We start from the raw sequence: 18,971 nt of genomic DNA, 5'->3' as shown, positions 1-18,971 counted from the left end.
CAGAAGTTGGGAGAGAGTAGCTGAACAGGGAGGGCCAGCTGTCAGGAGACGTCGCCTTCACTGACACAGCTAATCTGGCAGTGACCTGACCCGAGAGGAGCCAGCAGGGTGAAGAGCCAAACTCTTTTTCTGAAATCCTGCTGGTGGTCACCACTAGTCAGTCTGAATCAGAATTCAGAGGACAAGAGAACCTATTAATATGATGTACATAAGTCAGTCCCCAGGATATGAGGTAGGGTAAAAGGCAACCTAGCGAATCCACAGAGGCAGAACAAAGGTCTCCTTCACACCCCCCGTTTAGGCATGTAATATAGCAAAAATCACCTTTCAGTTTGGGAGTTGGGAGTATTTCATCAGCAGAACTAGAAAACAATTTGTATGTGGAAGAATGTGTGGGGGAAAAGGAACACATCAAGCAAACATTGGGACATGTTATAAGGTAAGAGAAATATTTATTTAATTTTACACAAGAACGAGCTTATACTGAACAAATTCAACCAAATATTAAGTGCGTAAAACAAGGAAATAGGGATGAGTTCTCTTGTTAGAAAATATTAAGTAACCATGCCTGTGCATTATTTTTATCATGACAATAATGTTTCAGATTTCTTCTCAGAGTGTATATTGTACATATAACATGTTACAGCTTCTTTGCTTTGCTTCTGAAAATAGAACTCATTCACTGCCTTACATTTAATTTTTTGCAGTGAAGAACTGAACTGATTCATGAAGATTCTGATCTAGAGGAGTATTTTCTGCACCGGTGAAGCCAGAGGCTTCCAAAGCTCCCATTAGCTCAGGCTTTATGTCCAGGGGTCACGATGTCATGGTATGTATTTCACACCCATTCTCCTACATGTTTGACGTCAGACACCGTTGAGGTGGAATTCTGGTCCAGTTTTGCCCCAAGCCTTTTCCTTTTGTGATTTTCTCAAGCTCCATGAATTTCATAATTGAAAGTTCACTCAGCTAATAACAATGCTGCACTTAGCTGCCCACAAATCATCCACTTTAAGTTTTACCTTTTTTTTTTTTTTTGGTCTTTTTAATGAAAGAACATTCTTTAAACAGAAATTTCCAGTGAGACAGTTAACTTCACAGTTCCTGAAGGCACTGTGGATCCACTGAGCAACAGATGTGGCCATTCTAGAGAAAAGACAGGGGAAAAAGGCACAGTATGAATTTTTAAGCCATTAGTCAGTACTCACTGATTGTTACACATAACATAACTGAATGGTTTATTTGTTATTTATATGCGCCTGAAAGTTCAATGTCCTAATCACTTTTCATGTCTCGCTTAAAAACCAACTATGGCCAGTAATTTGTGGTAAATCATAGGCTAGCTTTACTTACTCCATGGCACTCTCTCAGACCACATTTGTTCTTGTATTTGCCCATTCACAAAATAAGCACCGAGTAACCTGAGCCCTAGACATGCTGATGAATAGAGCAGACGTGCTTGCTACTCTCACAGGACAGGGCCTAGAGTTTTATCCATTAACAATCAACTGTACAATCAAAAATTCTAAAAAGTGCTAGAAAAGAAACAAACCGCTGCTGCTGCTGCTAAGTCACTTCAGTCGGGTCCGACTCTGTGCGACCCTATAGATGGCAGCCCACCAGGCTCCCCCATCCCTGGGATTCTCCAGGCAAAAACACTGTGATGTTATGAGATTAATAAAAAGCCTGGCTACTTAGATTAGGTGGCCAGAGTAGAATTCTATATAGAAGTGATGTTTAAACCAAGACCTCAAGATAGTTCTGTGAAAAGTTATACCAAGAGCACAGGGAACAGAATAAGTAAAGGCTTTAAAGTGAAAAGAGTTCTGTTTAGTTAAGAAGCCTAAAAAGGTTCTGTCTTGGCAAGAATTCTAAGCTGGTGAAGAAAACTGTAGCAATCAGGTGAGGAAAACAGGGAAGAGCCAAATAAGCATAGTTGGTTTTTATAACAAAGTACTAAAATAGTATAAAAAATAGTATGAAGAAGGCTGAACACCGAAGAGTTGATGCTTCTGAATTGTGGTGCTGGAGAAGGTTCTTGAGTGTCCCCAGGATTGCAAGGAGATTAAACCAGTCAATCCTAAAGGAAATCAACTTTCAATATTCTTTGGAAGGAATGATGCTGAAGCTGTAAAACTTTGGCCACCTGATGCAAAGAGCCTACTCATTGGAAAGACTGATGGCAACAGGAGAAGGTGGTGGCAGAGGAAGAGATGGTTAGATAGCATCAGCAAACTCTGGGAGATACTAGAGGATGGAGGAGCCTGGTGTGCTACAGTCCATGAGGTTGCAGAGTTGGACACGATGTAGCATAACTGAACGACGACAGCCAAAATAGTATAATGTATTACAGAAAAGAAAAAAAATTGTATCTTATTCTTTTGAAATTTTGCACTCTTACTTTCTTCCACTGGCTCACTAATAATAACGATAATGTTAGTGTTGTTACCACAATCACAAGATGATAATATCCTTCTACTTTTTGAGTGCATACTCTGTGTCAGAAACTTCACCAGACACTTTAAGTACATTATCTAATTTCAACCTCAGAGCATTCCCAGTAGGATCACTATTAATAGTGATGATTTTTAGGTTCAGAAACTGAAGATCAGAAAGCTTAAATATCATGTCCAAAATCTCACAGCTAATATAAGGGTACAACTGGGATTAAAATACAGGCTAGTCTGACTCTAAAACTCATCTTCTGTTTGATATATTCTGTCAGATAATTGACTTTACATGATTGAAAATGTATCAGACCTTAATATGATAAAACCAAAAGGTTCAGATAAAACTTAAGAAAGGACTTTGATACTTTAGCCTTTGTTGAAGCTTACCAAATGAGAGAAAAGACAGTCTATATCCAAGAAGAATATTATCAATTTAACTTAATCCTCTTTCTTTTAAAATTGTTATTAAGCAGAATTCTTACTCTGATGGCAAAATAGTGTGACAGACAACCATTTCTTAGCTCTCTGGCAGGGTTTTAAAGCTTTGTTGTTATGCTCAGAGGCTGAGGACGTCTGACCATAACCTGGTCACATGATCTTTCCCAATTCACTGACCCAATGAAGGGAGAGGTGTACCAGTTCCCAAGAATGTCAATTCCTCAGATTGTATGGGTTTTAAGCAGAAAGAGTTAGGGAAATTTCTGGAGTATAAGTAGATTTTAGGAAGAGAAGATGTATGTCCCCAAATCTTCGAGTAGTGTTTTTCTTATTCCCTATCAGTATGTTCTGTTATAGGAACATGAATGCTACAGATCATGCCATTGATAGCTCCTCAATTAAGGAAACCTAGTTGATATAAGGAAAGAGTAATAAAATATTCCACTGGGGTTCCAATTTCAGTAATGGCGTAGTTACTTACACAAGACTATCTCTCATATGGATAACTATAAAGTTTGGACAAAATATAAAAATTATTTAAACCAATGAATTAGTGACTAAAAGCAAGCAGACACTGGAGGAATTTCAATCTCTGAAAGGAGGAAAATGTATTGTGTGAGATTCATTTCTACCTGGCATTTTTCCTTAGGGCACTGTCTAGTCTGTGAAACTTAGGATAACTACAACTCAAGCAGAAAGCCACAATCTGATAGGCTTCAGATGTTGGAGGGCAACATTTAGGGCTGCCAAGGTGCCTGGAAATTCAGAAGGAAATATCTTAGAAAGGAGGGAATGAATCAGCATGTAAACTCCCCTCAAATCAGTGGCTGGTCTTTGAATTGCAGAGGAGACTCTAAAAAGACAATCAGAGAGTCACAGCTTGAAGTTGGAAAGCTCTGAGTAGATATTTCAGATGCTGCTCCCTGTGGGTAGTAGTGCTTAAAATCTGTGTCCTACCAAGTTAGAAGGGACTGATAAAAAATTTCAGGCTTTCATGTTTAGGAACAAAACAGTTTCAAGATTAAGAGATTCACCCTAGAACTAAGGGCACATCTGGAATAGATCTAACTAACATAAAGTCCAGCCTTCTCAACTGCACGTTTATTGGCTGTAATTTGAAATCTGCTAGAACAACAATAGTCTTCAGGGGAAGCTAGCAGAATGGAGGACCTATACTACATATTGTCCACAATATCCAATAAACCATAACCATTATTAGCTTTGTGAAAAAAACAGAACAAAGTGACTCATCAAGGGAAAAAGTAGTGAAAGAGAAATGACTCATAGTTGGTGTAAATGCAGATAAAGACTGTAGCCACCAGGCTCCATGGAATTCTCCAGGCAAGAATACTGGAGTGAGTAGCCATTCCCTTCTCCAGGGGATCTTCCCGAACCAGGGATGGAACCTGGGTCTCCTGCATTACAAACGGATTCTTTACCGTCTGAGCCACCAGGGAAACCCAGATAAAGACTAGAAAGTATCTATTACAAATGTGTACAAAGATGTTAAGAAAAAAAAAAAAGGTTATAATGAATGAAAAGGTTGTAAATTGCAGCAGAGTAATGAAACTAAAAATAAAATTAAATAAAAATTCTGGAACTGAAAAGTACAGTATTTGAAATGAAAAATTCATTGGATGGGCTTAACAGAAGATTAGAGATGGCAGAAATAGTCTGTAAATTTGAAAAATAATATAGAAATAATCCAGTCTTTAAAACAAAGAGAAAAGGATTGAAATAAAAATAGAATCTCAGTGACCTTCAGGGTAATATTAAACCATATAACACATGTGTGATTGGAGTCCCGGGAGAATAAGAGGAAGAAAGTGTGGCAGACAAAATATCTAAAGAAACAATGGCCGAATTTCTCTCAAATTTGGTGAAAAAAAAAAATCAACTTAGATATTCAAAAAGCCCAGCAAATTCCAAAGAGAACAAAGACAAAAAAAAAAAATCACACTTAAGTGTATCATAGTCAAAATTATAAAAACCAAAGGTTTTTGGTTATATGATTATTTTAGTTGTTGCATAGGCCAACAACAAAAAATAACAATATAAAGAGTTATAGTTAAGAATCTAAAAGAAAAATTAAAATTGAATAATAGAAAAACTTATATAAAACTAATATAAAAATAAACAGAAGGAAAGCAAGTGGATACTTTCCCTGGATACGTAAGAATATAAAAAAAACAACACACGGAACAAGCAGAAAACAAATCGCAAAATGGTGGCCCCTAAATACACAAATATCAAAAACAATATCAAATATAAATTGGCTAAACATTTCAGTTAAAAGACAGAAACTGTCACACTGGATTAAAAAGTAAGAAATATTTATATATTATCTACAAATATGCATTCTAAATATAAAACTATAGACTGGTTGAAAGTTTGATGAATCAAAACAATATGGTGTGTGGTTAAATAAGTACCAGACAAAACTGACTTCTTATCTAGAAATCTTGTTAGAAATAAAGAGGGACATTACATAATGATAAACTGGTCAAATCACCATTAGACATAAAATAATACATACTGTGTGATACACATATGAATTTTTAAATAGGCAAAATACACTTGTTGTAATGAAATAAAATTGAGGTTTCCTATAGGGATAGGTATTGCCTAGAAGGGGGCAAAAAGGTACTTTCTAGACTGTTGAATATATTCTATATTTTGATTCATCAAACTTAAAACATTTGCACAAAATAGCTATTATTTCACTTTAACAAACATTACGTTGATAAAACCTAGAATAAAAGGTGATCCACTGAAACTTAGGTTGCTAGGAATAGTAACCATCCACTGCCACAACATTAAAAATCTAATTATTTTTACACAATAACAGTAAGTTTCCTTAACACCCTGTTATTTCTGGCTATATTTTATTGGTAAAGAAGTCCTCATCAGTCTTTGCATACTAAACTCTATAAAATCAAGATTAGAAGACAAGTTGACTTCCAGCTTTCAGTAAAATGTTTTATATAATATACACAAAGCATAAAAAATTTTATTAGCATATATATTTAATATAAGCTTTATAAAACAGTTATTAATACATTAATGTTTATAAATTATATAACAGAATAAATACATGTGTAATTATAATACATGTACACATACATGCTATAAATTGTTATTGTTGTTCAATTGCTAAGTCATGTCTGACTCTTTGTGACCCCATGTACTGCAGCACACCAGGCTTCCCTGTCTATAAATAATCTACATAAAAATTAATATAATTGGAGAAGGCAATGGCAACCCACTCCAGTGTTCTTGCCTGGAGAATCCCAGGGACGGGGGAGCCTGGTGGGCTGCCATCTATGGGATCACACAGAGTCGGACACGACTGAAGAAACTTAGCAGCAGCAGCAGCAGCATAGATTTCATTTCATATTTCTCTATTTTCAGCCTTCTTGTAATCAAAGTGCATACATAATCACAGAGTATTTTTATCTTAATTTTCATTATAAGCATTGTTGGTACTTGAATGATTGAATGATGCAATCATATATATAATGCACAGTTGTAGTATTATATGCTACATTTTGTTGTTGTTCAGGCACTCAATCGTGTCCCACTCCGCGACCCCATGGACTGTAGCACTGCATACCTCGCCGTCCTTCACTGCCTCCCGGAGTTTATGTTATATCATATGCTGTGTGCTTGGCTGTTCGGTTGTGTCTGACTCTTCACGACTCCATGGACTGTAGCCCACCAGGCTTCTCTGTCCATGCGGGTTCTCCAGGCAAGAATACTGGAGTAGGTTGCCATGCCCTCATCATAGTTTATTTAACCATTTTTCCATTGTTGGGTATTTTGGTTTCTTTTTGATTCTGCATGCCAATTAATGTTGAGGTGAATATTATGATGCACATAGTTTGTTCCATATTTCAGATAGTTTCTTTTGGTTGGATTCTGAGACTCAGGATTAATAAAATTTTCTGGATATTTCTGTGGAGATGGGGATGGGACTAGAAGGTATATGTCTGGCTCTTGATTGTATTTTTTCAATGTCACTAACACTGCAAAAGAACTACAGTTCCACTACATCACTGTTAACATTGGAAATTATTGTGAATTTTTTTTTTTACTGTAGTATGTGGAAATAATAAATCATTATGTTAGTTTATATTTGTTTCAATTATTTAAAAGCTGAATGCTCTCCTCTTTTTTAACAGTTGTATTTTTTAGTGAATTGTTTATTCATTCTCCGTTATTTATGGGAAAATAAGTATTTTTAATTTTCATGTTTTTAATCTAATTAAAGACATATCTGCTGAACATGTTTTTTCCAGTCTCTAGTTGCAATTTTATACTTTGCTAATTTTGTCTATCTATAGAAGCTCTAAATTTTGTGAGGTATATTTTATCACTTTTAAGTTAGAAAAGGCATCTTCCTTCTAGAATTTTGATAATTATTTGATTACTTATCTTTGTTTTGATTTATTTTTAATATCTAACACTTTTCCCACCTGGGAATTATTTTGATACATAGCATAATAGTATATATAACTTACATCCCTAAAAATCGCTATCCAGTCATTCCAGTATTTATAGAATAATCCTTTCTTCTCTTTTGATCTACAAAGCTCTACTGACTATATTGCTCCTTGGTAGCCCAGATGGTAAAGAATCTGCCTGCAATGCAGGAAATCTGGGTTCTGATCCCTGGGTCAGGAAGATCCCCTGGAGAATGGAATGGCAACCCAATCCAGTATTCTTGCCTGGAGAATTACATGGACAGACAAGCTTGGCCGGCTACAGTCCATGGGGTCGCAAAGAGTTGGATACTACTGAGCGACTAACACTTTCACTTTTTATTTGCCTCCTGGTGGCTCAGACGGTAAAGAATTTGCCCACAATGTAGGGGTCCTGGGTTCGACCCCTGGGCTGGGAAGATCCCTTGGAGAAGGATATGGCAACCCATTCCAGTATTTTTGCCTGACCCTCTAATATCTCCTCCTTCCTTATTTATCAACTGGGTACCTCCCTCTTTATTGCCTGGAGCGCAAAGCACGATTACCTGAAAGTTCTCTAGAGTGGTGTAGCCTCTATCAGATTTGGGAAAGATAGTATTAGTAATTCATTTCTGATGCGAGTTCAACTTCTGAATGAAGGAAACTTCTTTTTTTTAAATCTAAGCAATTTAAATTTAAAGGCATCTTTAAAAAGGAAAGGGAAGCTCTTAACCCTATTTCTCCCAGCTAACTCTTAATTCCTCAGGAAGTAAAATTGGTTCACTTGTTGGAGAGCCTCTAAGCACAGTTCATTCTTCCTTCAGAGCATCCTTCACAGTGAGTAATGTTGTCTCTATCTATTTCATGACTTAATGTTTCTGTTGTCCACTACCAACAATAATAATAGCCAACATATTGAGCACTTATTCTGAATGTGTATGAAACGTGTAGGAAACTTTTTGTGGGGACCTTTTCACTTAATTCTTAAAGCAACGTTCTCAAGTAGGTAATATCATTATTCTTATGTAAGTAATATTATTCCAAGTTTTAGGTGAGAAAAACGGAGTCACAGAGAGATTTATAAACGTCTCTTGAGGTGACATTGCTAGTGTGGTGGACCAGGCTCTGAATCCAGGTAGCCTGATTTCAGATGCCCCATTCTTCACCTCTAGACCAGTGCTTTCCTATAGAATATTCTGCCATGATAGAATTGTTCTCTGCGTGCTCTGTCTACTATGATAGCCATGAGCACATGTGAGCACTTGAAATGTGGCTCGTGTGACTGAGGAACTGGATTTTTAATTTAATTTCAATGAATTTAAATAGCTACATATGGCTTCTGACTACAGTACCAGATAGCAGAGCTCTAGACGATAACCTGCTGGGAAAAAATTTCCAGGAACAATTTTTGCTGTTTTTGGTTATCATTCTACCCTGGCACAATACCCCACTCAACTTGTATTTATGGACTACACCAATAAGTCAGATGTGGTAGGATGGAGAGATAGTAAAGGCAAATAGTGCTCTGACAGTATCGAATTGTGAAGAATGCTTACCTCCAATGCAATCTCTTAAGCCTATTTGGCATAAATCTTATTTTTAAAATAGCAAAAAATAAATATAATAAAATGACTATTAGGGACACATTTGGTAGCATTGAGCATACTCTTATAACTCAACTTAATAAGAAGGGAGAAAGGAAATGGCCTCAAATAGTAACTTCTGAGAAATGGCAGTTATCTGACAAGAAATGAATTTAATGCCAAATACACTTTCTGGAAACATTTCTACTAGGAGTCAAAAAATCCTAGTTGTTTGTAAGGCAGTGAATGACAAGCTCATTCACACTCTTTACCCCCAGAAAATACTGTAATGTTTGCTGCCTATTACTGATTGCATTTTTCTTGTTCAAAGTATCTGTCTGAGCTATATCTGGTGTGTTTTACATTGCATCACTCAGTATATATTTTTGTTGTCACTGGTCAGAACAATAATCTAATAGTAGGTTAAGAGTGTAAAGAGACTCAAATATCTTTGGCAATTAAATGTCAGAAAGTATTTCCCTATTAATCATTAATGCTGAAGTTTCTAGATAATGCACCACTAAATGCATTCAAATGTATGCATATTAAATGTATATTAAAGTGGCACTGCATATACATTGCTAGTAACTTTCTGAAGTAAAAGTAACTTTCAAATGTGCTAATGCACTTTTAGAAGACTGCATTAAATGTTCCTCCCAAAAAGCTGTGCTTGATTGACAAATTGCATTGATTGAAAGAGCTAGAAATTTCGGTGTGAAATAGATAATAATAGCATCTCAAACTTAAAGCATTTCATATTTCTTTGTCCTGTTACATCAAGTCATTCTAGTAAGAAATTTGTACTATGTGAATCAGAATTAAATTGCTCTACTGAAAAAAATTTTTAAATGCAAATGTTCATTTAAAGAACCAGAGCAGTTAAGAGATATCTGGCTGTGCTATGCTGGGAAAAATCTGACATCTTTGCTTTCTTGTTGTTGTTAAGCTTTCCAGATTATTAATTTTAGTGTTGATTCTAAAACTTTGACTCTGAAGTACAGTGACCACTGAATCAAATATTTGTAGGAACAATAATCAAAGTAAAAAGCTTTCAACTTTGTCACCATTTTTGAATTCTATATACCTTGTCTACATTATCAGTATTTTTGTTCTCAGTGAAGTAAAAGACATAATGCTTTATTTTCCTATGAGAATAAAAAGAAAAATCTTTATAATGATTTTTCTCCAGCTGTAGGAATAAAATATGGTAAACAAGTAGTCCTAAATTTTTCAGCTCAATGTAACTGACCACAAGAAACCAAGAAATATGCCCATTTTTGCCATATTGATTTTCACTTTGGAAAACACAGTATGTTTACCTTGTTGATATATCTTATATCATAAAAAGACTAGATAAAAATCAATAAAATAATATTGTCCTCTATCATGAAAGAAACATGAATCTTGGTGTTGTATTATTTTTTTTAAAAGATGTGTATAGTTAGGCGCTTTAGGGCAATTTACATAAGTTCTTTCTGTTTCAGTGATATAAATAACCATCATTCTGGTTTCAGACCAAGCACCTCCTTCTCCCTGAACATGCTTTAGAGGATGCACAGGTCAGTCAGCTTTGGCACTAATTAAGCTGAGTGGTCCTCCTCCCAGCTCTGAGCAGTAACTAGGAAGGAAGGTGCTTCTCACTGGCCACATTAATAGCTATGATTCCTGGGCACAGCTGGCCAAGTGCTCCCTACTTGAATATAGTGGGTTTTACCTTGCATTGGCAGAGAGTACACTCAGTGCCATGTTTGATCCAAGAGGACCCAGTGAAGCGGACCACATTCATCTCGTCCAGGCAAGTTTTGGTGATGTCATTGCGGATGGTGTCGGCCTGGCAAGGGTCGGTGACACAGCGCGGGCAGCACTCATTCTCGGGGAGGACACTGAATTCACACTCCACCTCTGGGCAAGGCAGCGGCCAACAGTCAACTTCCCCTTGCTATAAGGAAAGCAGATGGACAAGGGTAGTGGGAGAGAGAGGGAGGGAACGTAGTGTCTACTGAATACTCAGTTACTCAATTTCTTTGATGGACATTCATACTTAGACCTTCACAGCCATGAATGTAGGGAATCCACACATGAGATCTATACTGTAGATGGATTATGAAACAGCCCTTATGGGTTAAATAAGAATAGCAATACAGGAAAGCAAAAACCAATTCTCTTAAAATAAGCAAATGGGCATGTCCTCTCTTTCCCATGACAAAGAACTGTTTACTACAGAAGAGATTTTTACTTAGCTTTTTTGCCTATGAGATGCTTTTTTCTTCCTTTCAATCTTTTACCCTACTTTCTCATTTATTCCCTTCTGCAAAAAGAAAGTTTTGTTCACTGACAAGAAAGTAAATTGAAATATGAAGGAAATTTGACAGTTTTTCTTTGTTCATTTATACATTTCTCAGTGTATGGACTTTGGGAAGAAAAAAAAAACAAAACTAGGAGCTGATTTCAGTCATTTTTATTCCACATGGGAAAATTGTGTGAATTGGATCTTTTAAAATTTAGTTCCCACCTATTTCCTATTTTCTTCATAATTCTGAATCTCATGGACTTGGGAGATGAAAGCAGCCTTCAGGCACAAAACTGACCTCGCTCTTTCAATTGATTTTTGGTTGAAAGTATAAAAAGAAAGCAACAAAAAAGCATTGCCTTAAAAATATTCTCACACAAATAGAAAGGAAACTAGTCCTAACTTTAAGACTAGTATCTATGAAACTTTCTTCTATAAAGACATGTAGATGAAGTTTCATTTACACCATAGAAAGAAGCAAAAAATTCAGCCACATGAAAAATGACTGGGGTCTTCTTACCAAGTCTTTATTTTCTTTTTAACCTATTGTTTCTAGCAGAAGTTTCATACATACATACATTCAACTCTAACATTCTAATATTTACTGCAAATGTGTAAAACAGGGTTCCTGCCAGAATAGCATTGACAGTAACAATTTTTAGAAAGAAAAAAGGTTTTGTTTTTGTTTTTTTTTAAGTCAGAGCATAATTGACAGAAACGGATTAACAAAAGGTTTACTTGGAAAAAAGGATTTTTTTGAATGCCATTGTTCTGTTCATAACTGTCTTTAAGTAAACCTAGGCTGAGTGGATTGGGAAAGTGAGGACAGCCTTTTCTTCTTTGGCACTCTGGAGATTGTCCTGAAAGACTGACATGGCATGGTATACTGCATCTACCCCTGGATACGCCTTCTCAGGTCCTGGATGCAGAACCCTCACCTTGTCATCATAACTAGGTTCACCTTCTGTAACTTCCAACGCTATGGCCAGCTACTAAATATTGGTGGAGGGGCAGGGAAGGTTGCTTTCCTGTTCTGATTCTGGGCTGAACGTTTCCTGAACTTCAGGAAGCCAGACTTACCAGGCAGCGGCACTGTTGGCAATTCTGAACCCAGGTGTCGCCACTATTGTACAAGGTTTCCCCGTTTTGATGGAGGCACTGACTGCTCAACCTTGGGTCACACTCAGGGCAGCAGAAAAGATCAACTGTGGGATTCTCACAGTCACAGACCATCCGTCGACACATGACAAATCCATTCTGTATGACAAGGAGAAAAAGTCGTTACCGAAAGCCTCTGTTTCTCAGTATACTGATATCACATGTATGTGGGTGTGTCTGCATGTGGAGTGCCTGTGTATATAAACATCTATGTACACATTACACACACGTGCTGTGCTGTGCCAAGTCACTGCATTCACGAGCGACTCTTTGTGAGCCTATGGACCACAGCCCGCCAGGCTCCTCTGTCCATGAGGATTCTCCAGGCAAGAATACTGCAGTGGGTTACCATTTCCTCCTCCAGGGGAATATATATAGATATATTCATAATATATCTATATTCATAATTATATCTCTCTCTATATATACATATATATTACATAATATACCTAAAATTGGGCTTCCCAGGTGGCGCTAGTGGTAAAGAATCCGCCTGTCAATGCAGGAGATGCAAGAGACATGGGTTCCATCGCTGGGCCAGGAAGATCCCCTGGAGGAGGATATGGCGACCCACTCCAGTAGTCTTGCCTGGGAAATCCCATGGACAGAAGAGCCTGGTGGGTTACTGTTCATGGGGCCACAGAGGGTCAGACACAACCGAGTGACTGAGCATCAGCACCATGTCTGTAATTTCAGGTGTTGATTTGGAAGTTTCAGATAACTCACACTGTTTTCTCAATATAGCTGATTTTCTTTAAAATTCCTATTTGTAGCTAACACCTAAAAATTATTCAAGCTGGAGAACTTCCAATTTTCTTTCTGCACATTACTGCTTAAATGACTTGATTGGAAAGAATTTTTTCAGAAATAACCAGTATAGAATGATAACCACTGCATGGCTCTTATGTGCAAATAAATTTGTGTATGTATATATAAATTTTTATGTACTTGTAATTTGAATACTAACTACAGTTTGTTCTGTGTAAGGGACTGTATGTTTATATTTGGTAGGTAGTCATCAAGTTTTACATATTACTAAGTTTATAGATATGTGAACCTTATAATTTGTACAAGCTGTTATCAATTTCTTTAATAATAGTTGAGTTCTCGGTATTATTATTTAGCTATAATTTAAATTTCTATTATCAACTGGGTACACAGAACACCTCTCTAAAACTGAAATATAACCCAAATATGTGTTTTTTCACTTGCAGGCCATAGCATGTTCACTCTGGCTTCATTTATGCATTCATTCAAATATGATATTGTGACTATAAAAACATTAGCCTAGTTAGAATCAAAATTTTATCACTGAATAGATAAACACATTGTGGTATTTCTGTACAAGGGAACACTATTCAGTAATAAAAAGGGATGGGTTAATTATACAGGTAATTAATATGACTGAGTGTCAAAGCATAATGCTGAGACAAATGTCAGACACAAAAGAATATGTATAGTTTTCATCTCATATACCTGGGGGATTATTTTCAGGTTGCAGGTGGATACCAAAATCCATGGATGTTCAAGTCCCCTATAAACGGCATAGTATTTGCATATAACCTATACATAATTTCTGATATACTTTAAATTATTTCTAGATTACTTATAATATCTAATCTAATATAAAACTTATGTAAAAAGTTGCTGGGGTCAGGAAAATGAAAGTTTTGCCTTTCAGAACTTTCTGGAATTTTTTTTCTCAAGTATTTTTGATCCACAGTTGGCTGAATACATGAAGGCCAACTGTGTTATATGATTCCACTTATATGAGGCTGTAGAAAATACAAATCTAATCTATAAAAACAGGAAACAGTGTTTACTTGTGTCTGGGGCTATGGGATTAAGAAAGGGCAGAGGCTAGTCAATTTGGGTAGATGAAAATGTTATGTTATATTAATTGTGCAGAGGTTAATCAGATGTATGGATTTGTTTATCAAGCTGTACACTTGAAATACATGCAAATTACATCTTGATAAAAATGGTTACAATGTTTTGTTTGTACCAACCTGACACGAACACACGGAACACCGGTCATTTTCCAGCACCCAAATCTGACCATTGTGCTTAATTTTTCCATCGTGGATGCAATCCCCTGTGCAGTTCTTCCCATGAGGACATCGGCAATCATATCCACCATCCAAGTTAAAGCAAATGGTGTCATTGGCACAGCTGTGCCTCCCAGTCCCACACTCGTCAATATCTACAGCCAAGAAAAAGCAGCAGGCAATGTGCTTGGAATATGCTCTGTTTCAAATAACTGTGATCAGCCAAGTTGTCTCCTGACATAAAGCATTCTACTCTAAATTAATTTTCATCTTACTGGCATGTATTTCCTATTAAACTGAGTAAAGCAATGTTAATGATCTTGGGATTTCACAGGGAAATATTATCATACTTGATTTCAAACACCAAATAACCTTGGCTAGATTTTCAACTTTTACATCTCTGTAAATATCATTAGGCTTTATGAAACACTTATTTTTTTAAACGTTAAGGATAGGACTCAATGTATCAAACAGTTCGGCAGTGGAAATTCTAAAAGTGCCTATTTTTTTTAATTGGCAAAATCATCCTCAATGTTAAAAAGGGGCTTCCAGAAAACCCCTTCTTCATGGGGGATGAAATGTTACGGAAGCCCTGAGGCATTTTCATCCCGTTTCAAGCCCTGTTCTCACAGCTGTTGTCACTGCCAGGTAAGCTCTTTCCAGCATTCTGCTCAGCTGTTCTTCCCTGAATGGTCCAGGCGTTTGCACACTGCCCTTACACCCCGCCCTTCAACCACGGAAACGCAAGTGATCACAAGCAATCAGCATCTCTTACAAAGAATTCCCCACTTCTCAGCTTTCCCATTTTTTTATCATCATTTCATCTCCTGCCTGACTCAATTGGCACCTGCCCATTCTTCACCTGACTTCACCTACTCCATGGCAATCATAGCCTAAAGCATTTTCATACAGATGAAAAGCAAACATATGTTGACCCACAGATCAGGTCCAAGCGAGGAGATGTGATTCATTTTATTTATTCCCATCATTTAAAGGTCATAAGCCAAAATCATTCCAGGGATATTGTATGAGTGGCAGTAAGGAGTTATTTCCTATTTCATCTGAGTAAAGGTCAAGAAAAAAGAATTAATTCACAGCAGGAAAAGTGGGATAGACAGAAGATGGAATGTATAGCTTTTAACCAGCAGAACATACACTGATTTTCCTTCAAAATTATAGGATTTAGTAACTATCTTCCTTAAATGGTTTGATTTCAACATTGTAGAGGAAATGAACAAGTCAAGATTATATTTTAGCCACATTTCAATTTCTAAATATTTAAGTTCTATTATATATGCATTCCTGACAATAAGTTACATGATTATTTCTATGTAGTTTGATTTTTATAAGTTCTCCTATCAACAAAACCAATGAATTTAGATGATAGCTGAAAAGGTTTCTATTACAGCTATAGTAAACTTTATTATAGGTTGATTTGTCAAGGATAATACTGGATGAAAAAGACCATGATAAAAAAATAACAGCATGAGAATACATGAAAATCTTAAAAAATACATTTATATAATTGTATTAATACATACACCTATATATCAGATATGTATGTGTACATCAGATTCAAAAAAATTTTTCTCTTGGTGAGGAAATGAACTTTATATAGCAGATCTATATTTGCTCTATTTGGAATAATAAAGTATCCTCAGAGTTGATATCTGTCTCCATTAAATATTCTTATAATTAGCAATTATAGGAAGCAAAAACAACACCACAAATCACAGTTGTTTGGTCTCTCTGACCACAATCTCTACAAATACCTCTTAATATATTTTTAATATCCATTACATGTATATATGTTTTACATATTTCACTCTTTAAATATCCACTAATATAAGGACGTTATTCCATTAATGGAAATGGCTGGACTTGAACAATCATTTCACTTTGCCTGACATTTAAAATAAAATTTCTACTAACAGATTTGTTTGTTTGGTTAAAAGCAGAGAAAGTCCTTGGATTTGATGAAGAAGACAAGGAAGAGAAGATTTTCAGGTACAAGGAGAATAGGTACTGAAAGTATATTAACAATAAAGAAATAGAATAAAACATTGCTTACAACAATGGTTGGCATGTACTTGTCATACCTGGAGAAATATTAATATTTAAGCAGAAACATCATAATGGACTAACGCTTACCTTTTGCTATCCTATGGGATTTGAATTAATTTGAACTTACCTTTCTTGCTTGTTATCTATACTGGGTTTCTCAATGCAGAAGCTATTCTCAACTGAATGGTAGAATAGAATTTTGGAGTTTATTTTTATATACAGTTTTATTGTAAGATTCCTACATTACATATACACAAAGAGTATATATTCTGCTTTGAAAATTATACTATAGTATATAGAAATTCCAACTTTAAAAATACTGATTATTTCTTTAGTGAGCGATTAGAGAAATAATGTTGTCAAAGCCAGTGGTCAAGTCTCAGTTCCTGTCTTCAGCTGACAGCAGTTTCTGACACAGGTCCTTCCCTCTTCCTGACAAATTTCATTTACTTGCTTCCTATCACACTAGTATACTGAAGCTGAAGCTCTAATACTTTGACCACCTGATGGAAAGACCCAACTCATTGGAAAAGACCCTGATGCTAGGAACCATTGAAGGCAGGAGGAGAAGGGGGCGACACAGGATGAGATGGCTAGATAGCATCACCGACTCAATGCACATGAATTTGAGCAAACTCCAGGAGATAGAGAAGGACAGGGAAGCCAGCATGCCTCAGTCCATGGGGTCACAAAGAGTCAGACATGACTGAGCGACTGAACAACATCACACTGGTAGCTCTTTCTGACTCTTTTCTGCCCACATACACATTCTCCAGGTGTGGCAAAAACATTTTGGAAAAAGACTTAGGGAAGCAAAAAGAAGGTAAAGAGTGGTCTAGTCAGAGGGAAGAGTGTGTTTGAGCCCCAAAGATCAGAGCCATTAAGTGTATTAGAGAATCAGAAGTGTTGGTATGACTTAAATGCCCAGGGAGAGCAGAAGTGGGAGACATGCTGAAGGGTTCTCAGGGCTCATTGAAAGGTCATGTTATAAGAAATTTGAACCTTATAATGAAGGCAATCAAATGTCCTTTTAGGGAACTGCAAAAAAAACTATTCACATATCCATTTTAGAAAGATTCCATTGGCTTCATTTTGGAAAAGGGACTTAAGGTATGGATTAGAACTTTCAATTAGAAGACCAATTAGTAGACTGTTCAGTATTCTAGGAAAGAGATGGTCATATAATAAAAGTAAACACCAAATTCTAAGTACATTTATATAATGACTCATTTAATCCTCACAACAACCGTGAAAAGTACAATTATAATCCCCATTGTATAGATCAGGGAATTGAGGCATAGACATGTTGCATAACTTTCTCAAGATCACATAGGTAGTAAGGTATAGGTAGAGCACAGAGGGGAACCCAGTCGGCTCCAAGTCTGTGTTCTTAGGCATAATGCTGTACTGAGTCATAGCAGTGGGGATGCACACATAGAAACAACAAAGACAAAGCCATTTAGTGATTTGCTGGCTTCAGAGACTAAGGAGAGAAAGGGGTCATGAATGATTAGATTTCTGGCTTGGAAAATTTGGTAGATGCTATTTACATAATGAAGGCCAAGATTTTGATAGGGAGTGGTAGTGTTGCAGAGAAGAACCAATTCTGACTCCATGTTGGAGCTATTTCCTTGACTTGTTTTACCTTGCTGTTATCATAATCATACAATAATGGCCTATCTAAGGAGGTTCTGCCCATGCCTGACTGTTAAACTAAAGTGCCTTTGTTCAGCTCACAGAGAATGGGACCCTGTCCGCCTGTGAAGAGATTAACACATCCCTTCCCTGATTCCCTGGAGAAGGAAACGGCAACCCTCTCCAGGATTTTAGCCTGGAAAATTCTATGGACAGATTAGCCTGGTGAACTATAGCCCACAGGGTCACAGAGAGTCAGACACAACTGACTGACTAACAATTTCACTCTTTCCCTGATGCTTGCCATTCCCAGAGATGTTCTGTAAGACTGGTGGCTTTTTTTTTTTTCACTTTACTTACTCATTGCCTTTCCCTCTGTTCACATACTGTTGAAGCCTAGCTTGAAGGATTTTGAGCATTACGTTGTTGGTAGGCTAAATGAGTGCAATTGTGAGGTAGTGTGAACATTCTTTGGCATTGCCTTTCTTTGGGATTGGAAGGAAAATGGACCTTTTCCTGTCCTGTGGCCACTGCTGAGTTTTCCAAATTTGCTGGCATCTTGAGTGCAGCACTTTCACAGCATCATCTTTCAGGATTTGAAATAGCTCAACTGGAATTCCATCACCTCCACTAGCTTTGTTTGTAGTGATGCTTTCTAAAACCCACTTGACTTCACACTCCAGGATGTCTTGCTCTAGGTGAGTGATCACACCATCGTGGTTTTCTGGGTCATGAAGATCTTTTTTGTATAGTTCTGTGTATTCTTGCCACCTCTTCTTAATATCTTCTGCTTTTTAATACTGTTTCTGTCCTTTATTGTGCCCATGTTTCCATGAAATGTTCCC

General features: G+C 36.7%; 1 protein-coding gene across 2 annotated transcripts in view; it reads right to left on the bottom strand.

Annotated features, from left to right (window-relative positions):
- Positions 1–432: 432 nt before the first annotated feature.
- NELL2 (neural EGFL like 2) overlaps positions 433–18,971 on the bottom strand; it is a 361,767-nt gene continuing 343,228 nt past the window's right edge. For both annotated transcript variants that reach the window (XM_061129495.1, XM_061129499.1), the window contains exons 18-21: positions 14,389–14,582; positions 12,302–12,478; positions 10,646–10,870; positions 433–1,146 (exon numbers count right to left, since the gene is read on the bottom strand). In XM_061129495.1, coding sequence (XP_060985478.1) covers positions 1,096–1,146; positions 10,646–10,870; positions 12,302–12,478; positions 14,389–14,582 — 647 coding nt within the window. In that variant the 3' untranslated portion in view covers positions 433–1,095. The remainder of the gene's footprint in view (positions 1,147–10,645; positions 10,871–12,301; positions 12,479–14,388; positions 14,583–18,971) is intronic.

The sequence above is a fragment of the Dama dama genome, chromosome 3, assembly GCF_033118175.1.
Source record: "Dama dama isolate Ldn47 chromosome 3, ASM3311817v1, whole genome shotgun sequence".
In the NCBI taxonomy this organism is placed as follows: Eukaryota; Metazoa; Chordata; class Mammalia; order Artiodactyla; family Cervidae; genus Dama; species Dama dama.
This window is presented reverse-complemented; position numbering and strand designations above follow the sequence as displayed.